General features: G+C 44.2%; 1 protein-coding gene across 2 annotated transcripts in view; it reads left to right on the top strand.

Moving 5' to 3' along the window:
• The window catches only part of arhgap19 (Rho GTPase activating protein 19), a 37,128-nt gene that overhangs the window by 6,501 nt on the left and 5,119 nt on the right, over positions 1-25,508 (top strand). The window contains exons 3-9 of one of the 2 annotated variants that reach the window (XM_041209046.1): positions 2,805-2,885; positions 4,399-4,608; positions 6,200-6,327; positions 6,780-6,866; positions 9,315-9,380; positions 14,384-14,578; positions 16,290-16,385. In XM_041209046.1, coding sequence (XP_041064980.1) covers positions 2,805-2,885; positions 4,399-4,608; positions 6,200-6,327; positions 6,780-6,866; positions 9,315-9,380; positions 14,384-14,578; positions 16,290-16,385 — 863 coding nt within the window. Of the gene's footprint in view, positions 1-2,804; positions 2,886-4,398; positions 4,609-6,103; positions 6,328-6,779; positions 6,867-9,314; positions 9,381-14,383; positions 14,579-16,289; positions 16,386-25,508 lie in introns of both variants that reach the window. The other variant, XM_041209045.1, reaches the window with a different exon arrangement.

Below are 25,508 nucleotides of genomic sequence, written 5' to 3'. Positions count from 1 at the left end.
TTAAATTCCAACAGCTGCCATGGTGGGATTTGAACCCATCTCCCCAGAGTATTAGCCTGGGCCCGAGACATTTCCACTATGCCATTACCTTTCCTTATATTGTTTGCTGACAATGATCAGCAACCAGAGCCCCCCAGGAGCGACTGGAGACATAATTATACCATATAGGGAAAGCCTGTTTTAGAGAATGCTTTCATTCATGCTGAGGCAAAATTTTATCCTGTTGCAAACATAGGTTTTGGGATTATCACCGGCAACTGTGAACTACCCAGCATCCTCAAGTCTTGAGAGGGTCATCACACTGGCTACAAAACTCTGAACCAACTGTGGTAATGCCAATAGTGTCACTGTCTGTGAACACAGCCTCTGGTTCCAGTGCAGGCACTAAACACAGCCTCTGGTTCCAGCCCAGTCACTGTAAACACAGCCTCTGGCTCCAGCCCTCATTTCCACACCCTTGAGACTAAGGAACACAAACTTGCAAGATTATGGCAGACAACTGGTTTAGCCATCCACTGCCATAAAAACATATTATGATCTGGAGTAGGCCATTCAACCCATCATACTTTGAAAATGCCCAGAAAAGTGCGACTTTGAGGATGGTAAACGTTTTGAATAAAAACACCTTTCAAAGAGATCATGGACGTCCTATATGAGGATTTAATGGCTGTTTTTACGGGCTTTCCGAACTCCGTTGTCGGTCTGAAATATCGGCCAGGGTCCAGGCCGGTGGAAACCCTGGTTTAATAAAGTTGCCGTGTGCACCTTCGTCTTACAATTTGCCATTGGGCCTGCTTGTCGTTCAAGAAGATCACGGCTGATCTGATTGTGGCCTTAGCTCCATTTTCCTGTCTGTCCCCCATTACCCTTGACTCTCATGTCATTCAAAAATCTGTCAGACTCATCCTTGAATATATTCAATGATCCAGCCTCCACTGTTCTCTGGGGACAAGAATTCCGAAGACTAATAACCCTCAGAGAGAAGAAATTCCTCCTCATCCCCTTCTTAACTACCAAATCTGGCTGGACCATGTAAAGCTGGAACTACTCACAATTCCAGGATTGTCTTACACCTGAAAGATAACCCCGACCTTCTTTGCTCTATTGCAAACCGTCTCTCCCCTCCTTCACCCTCACCCCAACCCCCAACAATAAGTGTGGGGAACTCTTTGTTACTAAGATTGAGACCATCCAATCAGCTGCCTCTGCCACCTGCCTCCCTTCCACTAGCTCACCTGACCAATCTCCCTGCAAAGTTTCCCCTGCCCTCAGCTTGAACTCGCATCTTTCTCTGGTTCTCTCCTATCTTCCGTCATATCTTATCTGAGCTCATATTGTTCATAATACCCAACTCCTGCCCCCTTGACCCTGTTCCCACTATGCTGCACTCTATCCAACTTTCCCTCTTGGTCCCCAAGTTAGCCAATATTGTAAACAGTTCTCTCTCTTCAGGTGTTGTCCCCCTCTCCCTGAAATCAGGCATCATCAGCCTTCTCCACAAAGGAAAAAAGCACCATCCTTGCAAACTACCGTCCCATCTTCAACCTCCATTTCCTCTCCAACGTTCTTTGTCTCCTCTCAAATCTGTGCCCATCTTTCCTAGAACTCCACATTTGAATCCCTCTAATAGGGTTTCTGCCTCAGCTATAGTACCCAAATAACTCTTATCAAAGTCAAAAATGAAATTCTATGTGGGTAGCAAAGGTAAATTCTCCCTCATTGTCTTTCTTGAGTTGTCTGCAGCCTTTGACATGATTGACCACACCATCCTGTTCCAACCTTACTCTGCTGCCATTCAGTTGGGTGGGACTGCTTCACCTGGTTCCATTCTTATCTATCTAACCAAAGCCAGAGAATCACTTGCAGTGGCTTCTCTTCTTGCTCCTGCACCATTATCTCTGATGTCCCCCCAATCTATCCCTGTCCCCGTCCTATTTCTCATCTATACGCTGCCACTCTGTGACATCATCTGAAAGTGTTATTTTTTTACTTTACGATGATGACACCCATTTCTGCGTCACCATTACATCTCTTGACTCCTCCACATTTATTAAATTGTTAGGCGCTTATCTAATATCCAGTACGAGATCAGCAGAAATTTCCTCCAATCAGATTTTGGGAAGACTGAAGCCAATGTTTTTGCTCCAAACTCTAGTTCCCTGGCCACTGACTCCTTCCTTCTCCTGCAGCAGTCTGAGGTTAAGCTAGTCTGTTCACAATCTTGTTGTGCTTGACCCCGAGATGAACTTCTGAAAACTTATTAGCACCATTATTGAGACCACCCTGGAACATCACTGATTTCACCCATCTCAGCTCATCTGCTGCTGAAACCTTCATTCATACCTTTGTTACCTCTAGAATCGACTATTCCAACTCACAGTTTGCTGATCGCCCATATTGTGCCTTCCGTTTGAGGTTATCCAAAACTTTGCTGCCTGTGTCTTAAGTTGTGCCAGATCAGCTACTTAAGTCCCATGCTCCAGAATTCACTCCTTGAAAATCTCCGCCTCTCTACCTCACTTTCCTTTTAGAAGATGCTCCTTAAAGTCAACCTCTTTGACCAAACTTTTGGTCATCTGACCCTATACCTCTTCATGTGGCTCCTTATTTTGTTTTATAACACTTCTATGAAGTGTCTCGGAATGTTTTATTACATTAAAGCTGCTATATAAATATATGTTGCTGTTGTTGAGGGGGTGAATAAATGAAGCAGTGACAAAACTGCTTTTGATGGAGGTGGAATTTATCAGCAATGTTGTGGTAATGGTGAATTTTAATGTGAGTGTTTTGTGATTTGTTTTTAGAGAAGGGGGTTGTGTTTGGAGCTCCACTAACAGAAGAGGGAATTGCTCAAGTTTATCAGCTCATTGAATATCTCTACAAAAGTGAGTGAAACTATGACAGTAACTCAGTGATAACAAATCTCGTTGCCCACACTCTCCTGATCTCCCCTCACCTTCTCCTGTTCCCCTCTCTCTTCCCTCATCTTTGCCGTTCTCTCCTTTCAACTTTTGCCCCTCTCCACCTTCTCCTGTTCTACTTTCATGCTCCATCTTTCCCTCCCCCTCTCTCCCCTTTTCATCTTTGCCCCAATCCTTTCACCTCTGCCTTTGCACTGCTTGGCAAAACTATGAGCCTACATTTAAGTCCTTCTGTGTTGCCTCCTCCATTGTTCTACATCGCAGTTCACACGCTGCCTTTAATTGAACACAACCTACCGATATTATTTATGCTGTTCAGCAATCTTATGTAACAGAAAAAATTGAGAATCTGGGAGAATTTGAAGATGAATCTTTTTCTTTAATTGCAAAAGACTAAATCATAATCATAGAAACTAGGAGCAGGAGTAGACCATTTGGCCCTTTGAGCCTGCTACGCCAAACTCAATAGTCTGCTCCCGCTTTCTTCCCATATCCTTTGATCCCTTTCACCCCAAGAGCTATATCTAACTCCTTGAAAACATACAATGTTTTGGCCTCAACTACTTTCTGTGGTAATGAATTCCACAGGCTCACCACTCTTTGGGTGAAGAAATTTCTCCTCATCTCAGTCCTAAATGGTCTACCCCATATCCCCTGGTTCTGGACTCCCCCACCATCGGGGACATCCTTCCTGCCATCTACCCTGTCTAGTCCTTTTAGAATTTTATAGGTTTCTATGAGATCCCCCTCGTTATTCTGAACTCCAGTGAATATAATCCTAATCGACTCAATCCCTCCTCATATGTCAGTCCCGCCATCCCAGTAATCAGTCTGGTAAACCTTCGCTGCACTCCCTCTATAGCAAGTACATCCTTCCTCGGATAAGGAGACCAAAACTGCACCCAATATTCCAGGTGTGGTCTCAACAAGGCCTTGTACAATTGCAGCAAGACATCCCCGCTCCTGTATTCGAATCCTCTCGCTATGCAGGCCAATATACCATTTGCCTTCTCTACCGCCTGCTGCACCTGCATATTTACCTTCAGCAACTGGTGTACGAGGACACCTGGGTCTCCTTGCACATTCCCCTCTCTCAATTTATAACCATTCAGATAATAATCTGCCTTCCTGTTTTTGCTACCAAAGTGGATAACCTCACATTTATCTACATTATACTGCATCTGCCATGCATTTGCCCACTCACTCAGCTTGTCCAAATCACACTGAAGCATCTCTGCATCCTCCTCACAGCTCACATTCCCACCCAGCTCTATGTCATCTGTAAATCTTTAATCCTGATCTCACATTCCATCTATCTGATCGATTAGCACTGAATTATTTTTATAAAACAAACTGTACTTTACCTGTGTTTCTATTTGCTCTAAAAATACAGCATCACAGTACATCTCTATTTGCATCATATCTCTAACTCTTCCAATACTTTATACCATTTATATTTCTCTCTTCCTCTATACAGATCTCCATGTGGAGGGTCTGTTCCGCATTCCTGGGAACAGTATCCGTCTGCAGTCCCTGAAAGATGCTTTAAACAGTGGCGTGGATGTAGATCTGGATTCTGGAGAGTTTCATCCAAATGATGTTGCAACTCTGTTGAAAGTATTCCTCGGAGAACTGCCAGAACCGCTCCTCAGTCATAGACATTATAATGCTCATCTCAAAATAGCAGGTACAGGGAGCAGCAGCCAGTATGTGAGAGGCAGGTACAGGGAGCAACAGTCTGTGTGTGAGAGACAGGTACAGGGCGCAGCAACCTGTGTGTGTAAGAGGCAGGTACAGGGAACAGCAGCCTGTGTGAGAGAGAGGCTGGTACAGGGAGCAACAGCCTGTGTGAGAGAGGCTGGTACAGGGAGCAACAGCCTGTGTGTGAGGGAGGTACAGGGAGCAGCAGTATCTGGGTGTGAGACAGGTACAGGAAGCAGCAGCCTGTGTGTGCATGAGGCAGATACGGGAAGCCGCAGTCTGTGTGTGTATGAATGAGGCAGGTACAGGGTGCCGCAGTCTGTGGCCAGAATATTGCCATTGGCGTGCATGGGCGGGCCCGACACGTTGACACGTAAAATCACGCAAGATGACGTGGGGCAGGCATCCCAACATCATTGCGCGTCTTTTCAGTATTGCATTCGGTGGGCGCCGGAGATGGTCGAACTGTCAAAGGCCTATTAAGGCCATTTAAAAAGTAATCAATGTTGTTAACAGCGCTGCCCGTCCAACCTTAAGGCAGCAGTGTGTATAAGGGGATAGGGCAGGCATAGGGAGGGACAGGTACAGGGAGCAGCAATTTTTTATTCGTTCAGGGGATGTGGGCGTCACTGGCTCCAGCATTTATTACCCATCCCTAAGTCAACCACATATGCTGTGGGTCTGGAGCCAGGTAAGGACAGCAGATCCCCTAAAGGGCATTGGTGAACCAGATGGGTTTATACAACAATCGACAATGGTTTCATTAGACTTTTAATTCCAGATTTTTATTGGATTCAAATTTCACCATCTGCCTTAGTGCATTACCCTGAGTCTCTGGAATACCAGTCCAATGACGATACCACCATGCCACCACCTCCCCGCCATATCAATACATACTGATATACAAATGAGGAGCAGGAGCAGGCCACTTGGCCCCTTGAGTCTGCTGTACCGTTCAATAAGATCACGGCTGATCTGATTTTTAACCTCACATTCCAGACTACCCCTGATAATCATTCACCTCCTTGCTCATCAAGAATCTATCTACTCTGCCTTAAAGATATACAAGGACTCTATCTCAACCATCTTTTGAGGAAGAGAATTCCAAAGATCCACTGCCCTTTGAGAGAGAAAATTTCTCCTCATCTCTGTCCTAAATTATTTTGAAACAGTGACCCTGAGTTCTCTATTCTCCCACAAGAGGAAACATCCTCTCTACATCCACCCTGTCAAGAATCCTAAGGGTCTTAAAGGTTTCAATCAAGTCACCTCTTACTCTTCTAAACTCCAGCAGTCTGTTTGTACATAAGCTAGGGTTGCTGTTCAGCGGGTAATCAAAATCATTTCCATAGCATGGATCCTGTTGGTGTGTGTGTGCATGTGTTTAGAGACTGTATATTTAATATTCAAAAATGACTTGCAATTATGTTTCTGGTGTTTATTTATGGAAGTCAGTGTCTGATTGATTTTTCTCCTGTTAGATCTAATGGTGTTTGACGTGAAGGGGAAGAAAACTGTTCCTGACAAGGAGCGTCAAATCGAAGCTCTTCAGCTACTCTTCCTTTTGTTGCCCTCAGCCAATCGGAATCTGCTGAAGTTACTGTTGGATCTACTATACCAAACTGCCAAACATCAGGACAGGAACAAGATGACTGCCTATAACCTGGCACTCATGTTTGCTCCACACATTCTCTGGCCAAGGAATGTAAGTAGGCATCTTCTCTCCTCAATTTAGTGTCACACTTCATTTGATTCTCTTTTGTACAGTCTAACAGCTTTTAAAAGTAATGTCTGGCATCCGCTGAACGCACCTCATTCTCCAATTTATAATTTTATTTTTGATGCTCAAAAACATTAATTTAGGTACACAAGTCTCCTGTGATTAACCTTTTCTAGTGTTTTCTGAAAATGAAACAAATATCCTCCCAGACTAACTCAGCGACATTAAAACATCTCATTCACTCTTCCAATGTCATGCGCTTCACATATTTCCAGCAATTTTTCAAAGATCAAAGACTGTGGACAAAGATTATGCAGAGAAAACAGGACCAGCTATTTCCAACTTGGATCTACTGACTTATTCAGCTATTTGTTGTATCTGATCTTTTATCTGTTCTTTCCTGCTGATTCCATTTGCTTTTTATCTGCTCCTAACAGATGATGGCTGCTGACCTTCAAGGAAATATCGCCAAGTTAAATAATGGAACTGCATTTTTGATTAAACACTCTCAGAAGCTCTTCCGGGTAAGGAAATACAGATTGTGTTATGGATTGTGGAAGATGGACCTGAGATTGGGTCAAAACTTCAGTTAGTTGTGGGATTGAAAAGATTTCCTGACTGTGGCATTCAAGAGTAATAGTTCATCTCATTGGACCTGCTTGGAGTAACATGTTAATTCACACAACAGAATGCAATTAAAGTGGTGTGGGTACTGTGTGCTGGTGCACAGCCTGGGGGTGGATGCTGCATAACAATGCTGAAGAGAGCTGAGGCCTGGGGCCAATGGAGATGGGATCGGTGTGGGGACAGAGTCAGCATGGAGATCGGGACAATCAGGAAAATATAATAATTTTCATAATATTATTGGAATTTATTGCAGAGTAATAGTGGGGTCTGTGTGTGTGTGGGTTTTAATTGAATTAAAGGCAGCTGGTTTGAAGGCTTTGATGTGTCAGATTAGAAGCTAGGTTTGAAGTGTTAAGTAGGTAAGTATGGGGGAAGTTTTAGAAGGTGAGGTGTAAAGGGAACATTTTCATTTTTAAATAAATAGCTTGAATTCAAAAGAGGGGGTGAAATGTTTCACCTAGCCAGGAGAGATTAAGAAACTGTGTGTTTATTTTTCCCAAAGATTACAGTAAAATTGGAACTATGATAGATTTTTATTATTAGAGGGGTAAAGTCCAAAGACAGTGAAACAATGGGAATTTGTATTCAATGGGAAAAATATGTACAGAGGGGAGAAGGCTGTGTACAAGGGAAGGCATTCTAAGATCTAACAAGTGTGAAAAGCTTTCAGCCTTTGTGCCCAAACTGCTGTCTGCAAGAACTGAAGTTAACAAAACTCACTTTGAATTCGACTGTTCAGGGTATCATGTCACTTTGCCTGGATCTTTTAAAATCTATATGTTTTTACTGTTGCCTTAAAGGAGGTATGACTGGGAGTTAGATTAACAATGGGAGCTAGGAATTATAGTTGTATATCTATGTATGTGCTTAAAATTATTTTTTTTATTATTAATAAAGGTTCAACTTAGTTTTGTAAAAAAAAAAGGAATGAGACTTGGTGGTCTTAGTGCTATTGAATTCAAAGCACACACCTTGAAATAAGTAAATTGCAAATGGTTGTGGCAGCTGCTTCAGGTTTCCCTCTGGGATTTGAGCAGCTTGGCATTTACCATCTGCCTGCCATAACAAGAGCATGGGATGGGGTCAGTGTGTGGGCAGGGTCAAAGTTTGGGGGGACAGTGAGGGGTGGGGACAGTATGAGGCAGGCAGTGAATCAGAGCACATGTGGTGTGGTGAGATATGGTGCCCAGTGTTCCCTGTAGGAAATGATTGCTGTGGTGGAAGCTGAGAGCAGGTACTGTAAAAATGAAGTTTTAATGAGAAAAGTAACTGATGCCATTAAAAATTTGATTGAAATGTATGTTGTTGTTGTTGTGTTCAAAGATTGATGTTTTTACATAGTTAAATGTGAATCTTAAGGCAGTAGCTTGTGGGCAGTATGAATTAGTGAGAGGCAGCAAAGCATGGTGTCAGCCAAAGCCCAAAAGATCTCTGGGCTTAGAGTGGCTCACTTCTCTGGATACCATATTTACCCAGGTCTGGATTTCTATTTATTTGTTCATGGGATGTGGGCATTGCTGGCTAGGTTAGCATTTGTTGCTCATCCCTAATTGCCCTTGAGAAAGTGGTGCCTTCTTTAACCACTGCAGCCCATGTGGTGTAGGCACATCCATAACGCCTTTAGGGAGGGAGTTCCAGGCTGTTGACCCTGTGATAGTGAAGAAACGGCAATATGTTTCCAAGTCGGGATGGTGAGTGGCTTAGAGGGGAATCTCCAGGTGGTAGTGTTCCCATGTATTTGCTACCCTTGTCCTTCTAGATGGTAGTGGTCGTGGGTTTGGAAGATGCTGTCTTAGGAGCCTTGATGAGTTCCTGCAGTGCAACTTGTAGATGGTACACACTGCTGCCACTGTGCGTCGGTGGTGAGAGATTGAATGTTTAAGGTGGTGGAAGGGGTGCTAATCAAGCAGGCTGCTTTGTCCTGGATGATGTCGAGCTTCTTGAGTGTTGTTGGACCTGCACTCATCCAGGCAAATGGAGAGTATTCCATTACACTCGTGAATAGTGCCTTGTGGATGGTGGACAGGCTTTGGGGGGGTCAAGGGGTGAGTTACTCGCTGCAGGATTCCTAGCCTCTGACCTGCTCTTGTAGCCACAGTATTTATGTGGCTAGTCCACTTCAGTTTCTGGTCAATGGTAACCACCCCCGCCAAGGATGTTGATAGTGGGCGATTCAGCAATGGTCGTGCCATTGAACATCATGGGACGATGGTTAGATTCTCTCTTGTTGGAGATGGTCATTCCTGGTACAAAAGGGCAGTGGATTCAGATCCCAAAGAGAGAGTTTGCTGGTTTAATTTTTATAATTAATTTAAGGATTCTACCTTAATCTCTCTTCTGTGCAGGCACCAGCATACATTCGAGAACTTGCCAGATTACAGTTCACAGGATCAAAGCTCTCAGTGATCAGGGTAAGAATATATGATCTCTTATTGTTTAAAAGAACCTGAAGTTAGTTACAACATCACTATTTAGGTAGCAGCTTAGCATGTAGCGATTTCCTCAATAGCATTGGGGGGAAACAGGGTAGTAGCTGTCACCTAGAATTATAGAATGTTTATAGCACAAAAGGAGGCTATTCTGTCCATCATGTCTGTACCAGCAATTTGCAAGAACAGTTCATCTAATCCCATTCCCTTGCCTTTTTCCCATAGCTCTGAAATTTCCTTCTCTTTAGATAATTATCTAATTCCATTTTGAAAGCCATGCTAGAATCTGCCTCCACCACACTCTCCTAGATTCATAGACATTTACAGAACAGAAGGCCATTTGGCCTATCGTGTCCATGCCGTTCGACCTTAAATGTATGCCCCCTGGTTATTGACCTCTCTACTAATGGAAAAAGTGCCTTCCTATCCACCCTATCCATGTCCTTCATAATCTTATACACCTCTGTCAGGCCCCCTCTCAACCTTCGCTGCTCCAAGGAAAACAACCCAGCCTAGCCAATCTCTCCTCATAGCTCAGACCTTCCAGCCCAGGCAGCATCCTGATAAATCTCCTCTGCACCCTGTCCAGTTCAATCACATCCTTCCAATAATGTGGTAGCCAGAACTGTACACAGTACTCCAGTTGTGGCCTAACCAGCGTTTTATACAGTTCTGGCATAACCTCCCTGCTCTTGTATTCTATGCCCTGGCTATTAAAGGCAAGTATCCCATATGTCGTCTTAACCACCTTTTCTACCTGCCCTGCTACCTTCAGGGATCTGTGGATATACACACCAAAGTCCCTCTGATCTTCAGTACTTTCCAGGGTCCTACCAGTCATAGTGTAATCCCTTGCCTTATTAGCCCTCCCCAACTGCATTACCTCACTTCTCTGGGTTCACAGAATCACACAGTGTAGAAGGGACCCTTCAGCCCAGAGTCTGCGCCAACACTGAATTCCATTTGCCACTGCTCTGCCCATCTGACCAGTCCATTGATATCCTCCTGCAATTTACGGCTATCCTCCTCACTATTTACCACCCTACCAATTTTCATGTCATCCACAAACTTCTTGATCATACCCCCTGCATTTAAGTCCAAATCATTTATATACACCACAAACAGCAAGGGCCCCAGCACCGAGCCCTGTGGAACCCCACTGGAAACAGACTTCCAGTCACAGAAACATCCCTCTACCATCACCTTCTGCTTCCTGCCTCTCGGCAAATTTTAGATCCAACGTACCACTTTACCTTGGATCCCATGGGCTCTTTCTTTCTTGACCAGACCTTGTCAAAAGCCTTGCCAAAGTCCACATAGACCACATCAAATGCTTTACCCTCATCAACACCCCTGGTTACCTCTTCAAAAAATTGGATCAAATTTGTCAAATATGACCATCCCTTAACAAATCCATGCTGACTATCCCTGATTAATCCATGCCTCTCCATGTGCAGACATATTCTGGCCCTCAGAGTTCTTCCTAGTGTCTTCCCCACTGCTGAGGTTAGACTGACTGGCCTGTAATTTCCTGGTCTATCCCTTCCTCCCTTTTTTAATAATGGGACAACGTTAGCAGTCCTCTGGCACCTCACCTGTGGCGAGAGAGGATTTGAAAATTATTGCCAGGGCCCCTGATATCTCTTCCCTTGCCTCCCTCAATAGCCTGGGGTACATCTCATCCGGGCCTTCAGATTTATCTACTTTTAAGGCCGCCAAACCCGCTAATACCTCCTCTCTCTGTTAATTTCCTCTAATATTTCAGAGTCTTCCACCCTGATGTCCATATCTGCGTTGTCTTCTTCCATTGTGAAGACTGATGTAAAGTATTCATTAAGTTCTGTACCCACATCTTAAGTTCCCTTCTGCGCTTTTTATGCTCCCCTCGGGACTCTACTGTATTGAGCACTCGGTATCCGCTGTAAGCTTCTCTTTTTTTCTTAATCCTAACCATTATGCCCCGTGACATCCAGTGTTCTGTGATCGTGGTCCCCCGCTTTGTCTTTACAGGAACATATTTGCCCTGTACTCTCGCTATTTCCTCCCTGAGTGCCTCCCACTGCTCTGACACAGTTTTATCTGCAAGTAGCTGCTCCCTGTCTATTTGGGCCAAATCGTATCTCTTCTTAGTAAAATTAGCCTTGCCCCAGTTTAGAACTTTTATTACGAACTTTTATCCTTTTCCATAACTATCTTAAATCTAACTGCGTTATGGTCACTATCTCCAAAATGCTCCCCTTCTGATACACCTTCCACCTGCCTGGGCTCATTTCTGAATATTAGGTCCAGAACTGCCCCCTCCATTGTTGGGCTTTCTACATACTGGCTAAAAAAGTTCTCCTGGATGCAACTTAAGAATTTTATTCCCTCTAATCCTTTCTTCCTTGCACACTAAAACTATCCCAGTTAATATTAGTTTAAATCCCCTACTATTACTAACTTATTATTCTTAAAATTCTCTGAAATTTGAGTACATATTTCATCCTCTCACGCAGTGCATTCCAGACCCTAACTGCTCACTGAGGGGGAAAAATTAGCTCTTCCTCATGCCAATATTGCTTCTTTTTCCACTCACTATAAATCGGTGTCCTCTAGTTCTCAACCATTCTGCCAACTTGAACAGTTTCTCTCTATCTACTCTGTCCAGACCCCTCATGATTTTGAACATCTTTATTAAATCTTCTTTTAATCTTCTCTCCTCCAAGGAAAATAGCCCGTTTCTCCAATCTTTCAACATAACTGAAGTTTCTCATCCTGGAACTATTCTCGTGAATCTTTTCTGCACCCTGTTCATGGTGTAGGTGGTAACATATTAGTATGGATAGAGGATTGGTTAGCTAACAGGAAATAGAGTAGGCATAAATGGGTCATTTTCAGGATGGCAAGCTGTAACTAGTGGAGTGCCACATGGATCATGCTAGGGCCTCAACTATTTACAATTTATATCGATGATTTGGATGAAGAGACAGGATGTATGGTTGTTAAATTTGCTGATAACAGAAAGATAGGTAGTAAAGTTACGAAGAAGACAGCAATAGTCTGCAAAGGGGCATAGGTTCAGTGAGTGGCTAAAGTTTGGCAGATGGAGTACAATGTGAAAAAATGTGAATTTGTCCACTTTGGCAAGAAGAATAAAAAAGCAGTATACTATTTAAATGGAGAGAGAAAATACAGAACTTGGAGGTGCAGAAGGATCTGGGTATCCTAGTACATGAATCACAACAAGCTAGTACGCAGGTTCAGCAAGTGATTAGGAAGGCAAATGGAAAGTTGTTTATTGCAAAGGGAATGAAATATAAAAGTAGGGAAGTTTGCGACAGTTGTACAGGGTGTTGGTGAGACCACACCTGGAGTACTTTGTATAGGTTTTGTCTCCTTATTTAAGGAAGAATATAATTGCATTAGAAACAGTCCTGAGAAGGTTCACTCAAGCGATACCTGAGATGGGGTGCTTATCTTACGAGGAAAGGTTGGACAGGCTGGACCTGTATCCATTGGAGTTTAGAAAAATAAGAGATGATCTTTTTGAAACGTATCCTGAGGAGATTTGACAGGGTGGATGCTGAGAGGATGATTCCCTTGTGGGAGAGACAGGAACTAGGGGACACAGTTTAAAAATAAGGCGTCACCTATTTAAGACCAATTAGAAGAAATTTGTTTTCTGAGTGTTGTGAATCTTTGGAGATTTTTGGAGATCTTTGGAGTTCTGGACAGTGCTGGAGGCAGGGTCACTGAATAATTTTAATGCAGAGGTAGATAGACTCCCTTTTTAATCAAGAATCTAAGGTTATCGGGGGTAGGCGGAATGTGGAGTTGGGACCACAATCAGATCGGCCATGATCTTATTGAATGGCAGAGCAGGCTCGAGGGGCCAAATAGCCTACGCCTTTTCCGAATTCGTATGCACCCTCTCCAATGCCTTCACATCCTTCTTAGTGTGATGCCCAGAATTGGACACAATATTCTTGAGGCTGAATCAACATTTTATGCAGATTTAACATAATGTCCTTGCTTTATTACTCTATTTCTAAAGCCCAGGAGCACACATGCTTTATTATTGGGTCAAAATCCTGGAACTCCCTCCCTAACAGCACTTTGGGTGTACCTATACCACACACCACATGGACTGCAGCAGTTCAAGAAGGCAGCTCACCACCACCTTCTCAAGGGCAATTAAAGATGGGCAATAAATGTTGGCCCAAACAGCAATGCCCACATCCCATGAACAAATAAAACTTAAAAAACACTTTCTCAACCTGGCCTGCCACCTTCAATGATTTGTGCCCATGTACCCGCAGGTCACACAGCTCCTGGACCCACCTTAGAACTGTACTCTTTATTTTGTAAGGCCTCTCCACATTGTTCTACCAAAATGAATCATTCACACTTCTCTCCATTAAATTTCATGTGCCATACATCTGCCCATTCCACCAACCTTTTTATGTCCTTTTGAAGTTTGTCACTATCCTCTTCACTGTTCACAATACTTCCAAGTTTTGTCTACAGTTTGCAGAATCCTAATAGGAATTTGGGCTTTATCAACCTGAACTGGATTTAAGTACCTGAGCCCATGGGGTGTCTCTGTTCATCCATGTTAAGTATGGAAGGAGTTTGAATGAGTGGTCTTCTTATTGTGTCCACAAACAGTCTATACATGGCCCAGCAAGAACTGGACACATTTTTGCACCTTGTTGTTGAATGGGTGGTTGGAATCAATAACAGGGTAGAGAGCATACATGGGCTTTGGGAAGTGTTTAAATGAGTGGCTAGATTCTGTGAAATGGGATAGTGTAAAGCGTCTGTGGAAGGAGATTAAATGAGTGGCTAAAGTCCGTTAGAAGATAGAGTGTGCAGAGGCTGGAGGAGGAGTGGGGTTGATATGCTGAATGAGTTCCTGTGTTCTCTATTTTTATGTTAGCCCCCTGTTCTTTTGAGGATTGTTTTCTAATGCTTGTTGGAATGTTTGGAATTCTGTTTCTGTTCAGGATGATCTGGATTTGTTGTCAGCTCCAGATTGCCCAGATTTGCTCATCAGTAAATCTGCAAAGCGGAACAGGCTGCACTCTGTTTTGAGATCCCAGGAGGACACACAGCAACATACAGAAGAGGCCCTGAAGGAGCTCTTTAAACACGTCAGCAATATGCCCAACTCCGCCAAGAAGAAGAGACTCGTGAGACAGGTAAGGGAAGTTGGAGATGCTGAAGAAGAGACTCGTGAGACAGGTGAGGGAGGTTGGAGGTGCTGAAGAAGAGACTCGTGAGACAGGTAACGGAGGTTGGAGGTGCTGAAGAAGAGACCCGTGAGATGGGTAAGGGAGGTTGGAGGTGCTGAAGAAGAGACTCATGAGATAGGTAAGGGAGGCTGGAGATGCTGCTCCTGCCCTCCTCCATCTGGTGAGCTGGTATGATAGTGTACAAGCCAGGAAGGCCCAGAAATTCATGGGTTCTTATCAGCTGTTGTTGCCTATGTTAGGTTAGCCATTTGACCAGGTGAGTTTAGGTTTTGAGTTAAGGAGAGGAGATAAACTCAGCCAGATCCCAGCTTCTGATCATTTCCCAGTGATTTCTGGTGGAAAGTGCGCCTGTTAATGATGGTGAGAATGGGGACGGACTTGGCTTCATGTCAAGTATATTATCAAATACTCTTCAAAGATTCATGTAGCGAGAATGAATTGGTCAGTTATTGCAAGGGAGCTGTCTCTGGTATCCCAGTGCCTGGGAGGCATAAGGAAGCAAAAAAATAATTTCAAGCCTTTACTACTTCTGATTCCATGTTGCCCAATGAACCCCAATGAAATGACTGGAGCCCTGGTGTTCAAACCTTTTTGTTTGGTATCCACCTGCCGTCACTCCAGGATCCTGAAGCTGCTCTGATTCTGACTACTATGGGAGATACCAATCTTGCTCCTGCTGCGGGTCACCGAGTTTCCCCCCCTCCTATTGCTATGGGGCGGTTTGTTGTTATTTTGTCAGAGTGGATATCAACATAGGACTTTGGAAAGCTGTAAGATAAGAAAATTCTTGCTTGTGTTTTGCAGCCTGAAAAATTTCTTCACTCAGTGTTTTGTAAATCTTTGAAATAATCTAACCCAGAGCAGTGGTTCACATTGGTTCACTTAGATTAAAAGACCCTGCGGACCACTTACTGATCTGATCAAACCCCTTTCAGTTCCCACCACACACAAAAATCAAATTAGTGCATTGATTGGCCCGGCTTTTGATGAGTTACCAATGAGGTGGTGTCTGGTTCCAAACTGGAGAGTTTCAGTCTCATGTAAGGCTCCATGTTCAGCTAGTTCCTTCTCTTTGTTGAACATCTGATCTTGCAGTTGCATGTAACAGTAACACAAATCTTGCTTATAAAAGTATGTTGTTGTTGCTCATGATTATGACGCCTCATGCCATGCACGTGGGAGCCAGCCTGATGGTGTGACGTCACGCGAGTGGTGGGGATGATGGTTCAGGTCTGTTCTCTATGTTGATCTTGGCTGTGGCATTGCGAGTCAGTGATTTGCATTTTAGAACAGCCCATGGGCCACCTGGATGTCCCACTACCACTGCCGCAAAGTGTTGTAGATGCTCCATTGTTGAATACATTTAAGGCTGAGACAGATTTTTGATCTTTCAAGGGATCGAGGGAGCAGGCAGGAAAGTGAAGTTGAAGCAGAACAGCAATGATTGTATGGACAAGCAGAGCAGGCTTGAGGAGTCATAGGGCCTACTCCTGCTCCTATGTTCCCTAAACCATGGATCCAGACCACTAAGTGGAATATGGGGATGACATATCCCTTGCTCAGTCCCAATAAACAAGCTTTCCTCCGCAATGTGACATTCCACTTCCTCCTGTGTGTTCTCCATTTCACACCATCCTTTCTCCTTGTCCTCTTGCAGTTTCATAAAAGCTCGGTGGTTGGTACTCCTGAAGGATTAATTTCGCCGAAACACAAGAAACACATGCGCTCCAAGTCTTTTGGAGGCCGCATTAAGGTAAGAGGGGCATGAAGCTACACCGGTAAGCCTGGAATTAAAACATAACACTCACCCCACAAACTCCCAACCCAAAGGATAAAAAAGAGAGCAAGTGTACAATTGATTCATAGCTGCATCCATGGCTCATGATAAAAGCATGCAGGCTTGTGGTTATGCACATGCATCAGGTGTGGGCAGAATTGGCCTTCAGCTGTGGCATAGCTACGGGTTAGAAATCTTGGCAGAACATTAGGGGAGTTGATGCTGTAGTGGTATTGTTGCTGGACCCGTAATCCAGAGACCCAGGGTAACGCTCTGGGTCCTGGGTCCGAATACTGCCACGGCAGATGGTGGAATTTGAATTCAATAAAAATCTGGAATTAAAATGTCTAATTATGACCATGAAACCATTGTCGATTTGTTGTAAAAACTGGTTCATTAGGGAAGGAAATCTGTTGTCCTTACCTGGTCTGGCCTACTTGTGACTCTAGACCCACAGCAATGTGGTTGACTCTTACATGCCCTCAGTTGTAACAAACCGCTACAAAGTTACAAAAAAGGAATGAATTGGACGGACCACCCGGCATCGATGTAGGCCCTGGAAACTACAACAGCAATCTCAGCCCTGTCGACCCTACAAAGTACGCCTTACTAACATCTGGGGTCTAGTGCCAAAATTGGGAGAGCTGTCTCACAGACTAGTCAAGCAACAGCCTGACACGTCATCCTCACGGAATCATACCTTGCAGATAATGCCCTCCACCATACCCTGAGTATGCTCTGGCACGACGGCAGAGGTGGCGGCACAATGGTATACAGGTATACAGTTGCCCTGGGAGTCTTCAACATTGACTCCAGATCCCATGAAGTCACATGGCAAACATGGACAAGGAAACCTCCTGCTGATTACCACACATTGCCCTCCCTCAGCTGATGAGTCAGTGCTCCTCTATGTTGAACACCACTTGGAGGAAACACTGAGAAAAGGAAACACAAGGGTGCAGAATATACTCTGGGTGGGGGACCTCAAAGTCCATCACCAAGAGTGACTCGGTAGCACCACTACTGGTCAAGCTGGCTGAGTACTAAAGGACATAGCTGCTAGACTGGGTCAGCAGTGAGTGGTGAGGGAAAAACATACTTGACCTCATGCTCACCAACCTGCCTGCAGCAGATGTATCTGCCCATGACAGTATCAATAGGAGTGACCACTGCACAGTTGTTGTGGAGACGAAGTCCCGGCTTCACATTGAGGATACCCTCCATTGTGCTGTGTGGCACTAACACCATGCTAAATGGGATAGATTTCGAACAGATCTAGCAACTCAAGACTGGGCATCCATGAGGCACTGTGGTCCATCAGCAGTAGCAGAATTGTACTCGAGCATAATCTGTAACCTCATGGCCCAACATATCCCCCAGTCTGCCATTGCCGTCAAGCCAGGGGATCAATCCTGGTTCAATGAAGAGTGCAGGAGACCATGCCAGGAGCAGCACCAGGCATACATAAAAATGAGATGTCAACCTGGTGAAGCTATAACACAGGACTACTTGCATGCCAAACATCATAAGCAGCAATTGATAGACAGAGCTAAGTGATCCCACAGCCAACAGATCAGATCTAAACTCTACAGTCCTGCCACATCCAGTTGTGAATGGTGGTAGACAATTAAACAACTCACTGGAGGAGGAGGCTCCACAAATATCCCCACCCTCAATGATGGAGGAGCCCAGAATAGCAGTGCAAAGGATAAGTGTAAAAGAAGCATTCGCAGCAACCTTCAGCCAGAAGTGCCATGTGAATGATCCATCTCTTCCTCCTCCGGAGGTCCCCAGCATCACAGATGCCAGACTTCAGCCAATTCGATTCACTCCATGTGATATCAAGAAACAGCTGAAAGCACTGGATAGTGCAAAGGCTATGGGCCCTGACAATATTCCAGCAAAAGTACTGAAGACTTGTGCTCCAGAACTTGCCCACGCCCCTATCCAAGCTGTTCCAGCACAGCTACAACACTGGCATCTACCCAGCTATGTGGAAAATTGCCACGGTATGTCCTGTACACAAAAAGCAGAACAAATCGAACCCAGCCAATTACCGCCCCATCAGCTTACTCTCAATCATCATTAAAGTAATGGAAAGGGTCATCAACAGTGTTATCAAGCAGCACTTGCTTAGCAATGACCTGCTCACTGGTGCCCAGTTTGGGTTCCGCAGGGCCACTCAGCTCCTGACCTCATTACAGCCTTGGTTCAAACATGGACAAAAGAACTGAACTCCCGAGGTGAGGTGAGAGTGACGGCCCCTGACATCAAGGCAGCATTTGACAGAGTTTGTCATCAAGGAGTCCTAGCAAAACTGGAGTCAATGGGAATCGGCGGGGGGGGGGGTTGGAAGCTCTCCGCTGGTTGGAGCCATTCCTAGCACGAAGGAAGATGGTTGTGGTTGTTGGAGGTCAATCATCTCAGCTCCAGGGTAGTGCTCTAGGTCCAACCATCTTCAGCTGCTTCATCAATGACCTTCCTTCCATCATAAGATCAGAAGTGGGAATGCTCGCTGACGATTGCACAATGTTCAGCACCATTCGCGATGACACTTACTGAAGCAGTCCTTGTCCAAATGCAGCAAGACCTGGACAATATCCAGCCTTGGGCTGACAATGGCATTACCATCAGTGAATCCCCCATTATCAACATCCTGGGGGTTACCATTGACCAGAAGCTGAAATGGACTAGCCATATAAATATTGTGGCTACAAGAGCAGGTCAGAGGCTAGAAATCTTGCGACGAGTAACTCACCTCCTGACTCCCCAAAGCCTGTCCACCATATACAAGGCACAAATCAGGAGTTTGATGGAATACTCCCCACTTGCCTGGATGAGTGCAGTTCCCACAACACTCGAGAAGCTTGACACTGTCCAGGAGAAAGTAGCCCACTTGATTGGCACCATATCCACAAACATTCACTCCCTCTACCACCGAAGCACAGTTGCAGCAGTATGTACCATCTACAAGATGCACTGCAGAAATTCACCAAGGCTCCTTAGACATCACCTTTCAAACCCATGACCGCTACCATCTAGAAGGACAAGGGCAGCAGATAGATGGAAACACCACCACCTGGCAGTTCCCCTCCCAGTCACTCACTATCCTGACTTGGAAATATATCACCGTTCCTTCACTATTGCTGGGTCAAAATCCTGGAACTCCCTTCCTAACAGCACTGTGGGTGTCCCTACACCACATGGATCGCAGAGGTTCAAGAAGGCAGCTCACCACCACCTTCTTAAGGGCAACTAGGGATGGGCAATAAATGCTGGCCCAGCCAGCGAAGCCCACATCCCATGAATTAATTAATTTTTAAAAAATTTCCTGTCCACAAAAATCAGGAAGAATCCAATCTGGCCAATTATTGCCCCATCAAGTCTACACAATCATCAGCAAAGTGTTGGAAGGTGTCATTTCCGATGCTGCTGAGCAATAACCTGCTCACTGACTCTCACTTTGGGTTCTGCCAGGACCACTGAGCTCCTGACCTCTTGCAGCCTTGGTTCAAACATGGACAAAAGAGCTGAGCTCCAGAGGTGAGGCGAGCGTGACTGTCCTTGACATCAAGGCAGCATTTGACTGAGTGTGGCATCAAGGAGCTCTAGCAAAATTGAGGTCAGTGGAAATTGTGGGGGAAACTCTCCACTGTTTGGAGTCATACCTAGCACAAAGAATGTTTGTGGTTGTTGGAGATCAAACATCTCAGTCACAAAACATCTGCAGGAGTTCCTCAGCATAGTGCCCGAAATCCAACTATCTTCAGCTGCTTCATCAATTACCATTATTATGTCAGAAGTGGGGTTGTTTGCTGATGATTGCACAATGTTCAGCACAATTTGCGACTCCTCAGATACTGAAGCAGTCTGTGCTATATGCAGCAAGTCCTAGACAATATTCAGGCTTAGGCTGACAAGTAGCGAGTAACATTCGCGTCACAAAAGCCAGGCAATGACCATCTCCAACAAGAGAGAACCTAACCATCTCTCCTTGACATTCAATAGCATTACTATCACTGAATCCCCCGCCATCAACATCCTGGAGTTACCATTGATCAGAAACTGAACTGGACTAGCCATATAAATACTGTGGCTACAAGAGCAGGTCTGAGGCTAGGAATCCTGCAGTGAGTAACTCACCCCCCAATTCCCCAAAGCCTGTCCATCATCTACAAGTTGCAAGCCAGAAGTGTAATGGAATACTCTCCCCTTGCTTGGATGAGGGCAGCTCCAACAACACTCAAGAAGCTCAGCACCATCCAGGACAAAGCAGCCCACTTGATTGAGACACCATCCACCATCTTGAACATCCAGTCCCTCAACCACTGGCGCATTGTCACAGCAATGTGTAACATATACAAGATGGATTGCAGCAACTGACCAAGGCCCTGAAAGCACCTTCTAAACCGGCAAACTCTACCACCACCTGCAAGTTCTCCAAGCCAAACACCATTCTGACTTAGAACTATATCACTATCGCTGGTCAAAATCCTGGAACTCCCTCCCTAACAACACTGAGAGTGTACCTATAACACATGGTTTGTAGCAGTTCAAGAAGACAGCTCACCACCACCTTCTTGAGAGGATCTTTTTTTAATTATTTGAGAGATGTGGGTAACACTGGCAAGGCCAACATTTATAACCCATCACAAATTGCGGGTGGTGGTGTTCTCATGTGCTTGCTACCCTCATTCTTCTAGGTGGTAGAGGTCATCCTCCAGTCTGAAAAACAACCACCTACCACCACTCTCTTTCTCTTGAGTCTTTTTTTTTATCCAATTGGACACTGACCCTCCTATTCCATGAGCCTCAGTTTTGTTGACCAGCCTTTTATGTGGTACTTTGTCAAATGCTTTCTTAAAATCCATATAGACAACATCAACCACATTCGCTTCATGAAGCTTCTCTTGCCTCACCTTTGGAGTTCAGCTCTTTTGTCCATGTTTGAACCAAGAGGTCAGAAGCTCAGTGGTCCTGGCAAAACCCAAAGTGAGCGTCAATGAGCTGGTTATTGCTCAACAGCATCGGAAATGACACCTTCTGTTACTTCATCAAAAAAGTAAATTAAATTAATCAAGCATGATCTGCCTTTTACAAATCCATGCTGGCTCTCCTCAATTAACTCAAACCTCTCCAAGCACCTGCCAATTCTTTTCCCCCTTCATTATGGATTCTAAAACCTTACCCGCCAGTGACATTAAACTAACCAGCCCGTAGTTGCTAAGTCTGCCCTTTATATCCCTTCTTGAATAAGCGTGTCACATTTGCCACTCTCCAAAGAGAGTTAGTATGCTTCCCACTTTTTGTATCCTAGTTTGCTTCTCATTTTTAGCCGACACTGCTCTTTCCATGACAACATGATGGGTAAGGTCAGCTATGACATGGCAACAGCAGAACCCTCCGAGACCCACAGTGGGGTCAAACAGGGTTGTGTTCTGCACCAATACTCTTTGGCATATTCTTCTCTTTCCTGCTGTCACATGTCTTCAGTTCATCCACAGAGTGTCTATGTATGTACTGGAACTGATGGAAAGTGGTTCAGCCTTGCCCACCTAAAATCCAAGACAAAGGTATACCAAGTCCTCATCAGAGAATTGCTCTATTCTGACAATGCTACACTAACATTCCATACCAAGGTACACCTTAGCAGTAACTGAACAGATTCTCTCACACGAATAAAGAGTTTGGTTTGATCATCGGCATTAGGAAGACAAATGTCATGTCGTGCCACCGCCATCTATCAGCATTGACAGTGTGACACTGGAGGTTGTTGATAGATTCACATTTAAGGATAATATTTCAGAATACACATAATAGATACATTACAACACAAAATAAAACTTCCAAGGGGAGGATGAAGGGACCAAAAAAAGTTAAAGACAGTATCAAACTTGAAGAAAAAGCATATAATTGCACAAAGATAGGTGACAGGTCAGAAGATTGGAAAAAATATAAAGAGCAGCAAGGAATGACAAAAAGAGTACGAAGGTGGGAAAAATTAGAGTACGAGAGAAAGCTAGCTAGAAATATAAAGACAGTAAGAGTTTCTATAGAAAAATAAGAGAGTTAACAAAAGTGAGTGTTGGTCCTATAGAAAGTGGAAAGGGTCTGGGGAACTTAATAATGGAAACTAGAGATGGCAGGTGAATTGAACAGGTATTTTGCATCAGTCTTCACAACAGAGGATACAAGTAACATCCCAAAAATTGTTGTAAATCAGGAAATGGAAGGGAGGGAGGAACTCAGGAAAACTACAGTCACCAGGGAAGTGGTACTGAGCAAATTGCTAGAGCTGGGGGCTGAAACATCTCCAGATCCCAACAGACTTCATCCTAGGGTCTTAAAAGAAGTGGCTAGTGAGATAGTTGATGCACTGGTTTTAATTTTCCAAAATTCCTTGGATTCGGGGAAGGTGCCATTAGATTGAGAAATAGTAAGTTTAACTCCTTTATTCAAAAAGGGAGACAGAAAGCAGGAAACTACAGGGTTAGCTTAACATCTCTCATAGGGAAAATGTTAGCTATTATTGAAGAAGCTATAGTAGGGCCTTTGATAAATTTCAAGGTAATCAGGAAGTCAATATGGTTTTGTGAAAGGGAAATAATGTTTAACCAGTTTATTGGAGCCTTTGAAGGAGTCACATGTACTGTGGATAAAAGGGAGCCGGTGGATGTACTGTACTTAGATTTCCAGAAGACATTGAAAAAGGTGCCACATTAAAGATTATTGAAGAAAATGGTGTAAGGGGTAACAGATTGGCATGGATAGAAGATTGGCTAGCTAACAGGAAACCAGGATTAGGCATAAATGGATCTTTTTCTGGTTGTCAGGATGTAGTGGTGTGCCACAGAGATCAGTGCTAGGGCCTCAACTTTTTACAAATTACTTGGATGAAGGGACCAAAGATATTGTTGCTAAATTTGCTGATGATACAAAGATAGGTAGGAAAGTAAGTTGTGAAGAGGACATAAGGAGACTACAAGGGGACATAGGTTAAGTGAGTGGGCAAAGATCTGGCAAATGGTATATAATGTGGGAAAATGTGAAATTGTCCATTTTGGCAGGAAGAATAAAAAAAAAGCATATTATCTAAATGGTGAGAGATTCCAGAGCACTGAGACACAGAAGGGTGTCCTAATGCATGAATCACGGGAGGCTAATATGCAGGTGCAACAAGTAATTAGGAAATGCTAATAGAACGTTATCGCTTATTGCGAGGGGAATTGAATATAAAAGTAGGGAGGTCATGTTTCAGTTGTACAGGACACTGGTGAGACCATATCTGGAATACTGTACATTATTGGTCTCCTTATTTAAGATAGGATATAACTGTGTTCAAAGCAGTTCAGAGAAGGTTTACTGAACTAAGACCAGGAAAAGCGGGTTGCCTTATGAGGAAAGTTTGGACAGAATAGGCTTGTATATGCTGGAGTTTAGAAGTTTAAGAAGCAACTTGATTGAAACATGTAAGATACTGAGGGGTCTCGACAGGTTGGATGTGGAGAGGATGTTTCCTCTTGTGGAAGAATCTCGAGCTAGGGGTCACTGTTTAAAAATAAGGAGTCGCCCATTTAAGACAGATGAAAATTCTCAATTTTTTTCTGAGAGTCTTTGGAACTCCCTTCCTCAAAAAGCAGTGGAAGCAGAGCCTTTGAATGTTTTCAAGGTAAAGGAGATAGATTCTTGATAAACAAGGGGGTGAAGGGTTATCAGGGTGAGACAGGAGGTTACAGTCAGATCAGCCATGAGATTATTGAATAGCAGAGCAAGCCCAAAGGCTGAGTGGCCTATTCCTGCTCCTCACTCATATGTTCACATATCTAGGCTCCACAATCATGAGCAATTTGTCACATGACGCTGAAATCAACACATGCATTACATGTTATGTCCAAGCTGAGTAAGAGAGTTTGGAACAACAGTAACATGACTGAGAACACCAAACTGCGAGTCTACCAGCTCTGTGTCCTCAGCACACTCCTCTAACAGTGGTGAGACCAGGACAACATGTGCTAGGCTGGAGAAAAGGCTGAATAGCTTCCGTCTTTGTTGTCTCACACATATTGTAAGCATCTCTTAGCAGGACAAGGTCACCAACTCAGGCCCTGAAGCATGCTAATTCTATCAACATACACTCATTGCTAAACCAATGATGTCTCCATTGGCTCAGCCACGTTCATCAGGTGGATGATGGCCTTATACCCAAAGACTTTCTGTATGGTGAATTGGCCACCGGGTCATGACCTGTAAGAATTTGTACCTCTGCTACAAGGACAATTACAAGGTGTGAAGATGTCGGATATTGACTCTGACAACTAGAAGACAGTCGCTGACGGCCGTGACCTCTGGAGGCTGACTGTTTTGGTAGGGCATTGAAAGTGGCGAGCAGAAATGAAAATTTCATTTGGCTGTAAAGAGGGCCCAGAGAAAACGGAGGCCAGTGAATCGTGCACCTTCTCAGCACTGTCTTCCTCTGCAGCAAATGCAAAGTTGATGATGTTCAATGCAGAGTTGACCACCGTCGTTCAAACCATCATCTCACAACATAGAAGGCTGCCAAAGAAGTCATAGAATCATTACAGCATTGGAGGAGGCCATTTGTCTATTGAGCCCATGCTAGGTGTCTGTAGAGCAATCCAGTCAATCCCATTCCCCTGCTCTCTTCCCATAGTCCTGTACAATAAGTCTATTTCCCTCAGATGTCCATCCAACTTCTGTTTAAAATAATTAATTGCCCTCGTGGGCAGCAAGTTCCTTACTGCGTTAAAAGTTCTTCCTTACATCTCTTCCTGCATCTCTTGTCCAAAACCTTAAATCTGTGTCTCCTAGTCTTTGTACCATCAGCTAACGGGAACAACTTTTCCTTGTCTACCTTATCCAAATGTATCATAATCTTCTGCACCTCTCTCAGACCTGCCCTCAATCTCCTTTGTCCCAAGCTTCTCCAACCTAACCTTGTAGCTAAATTCTCTCATCCCTGGAATCATTCTGGTAAATCTCCTCTGCACCCCCTCACGGATCCTCACATCCTTCCTTAAGTGCGCTCCATGCTCTAGTTGGGACCTAACCAAAGCTTTATAAAGGTTCAGCATAACTTTC

Source organism: Carcharodon carcharias, chromosome 17, assembly GCF_017639515.1.
Source record: "Carcharodon carcharias isolate sCarCar2 chromosome 17, sCarCar2.pri, whole genome shotgun sequence".
NCBI lineage: Eukaryota > Metazoa > Chordata > Chondrichthyes > Lamniformes > Lamnidae > Carcharodon > Carcharodon carcharias.
This window is presented reverse-complemented; position numbering and strand designations above follow the sequence as displayed.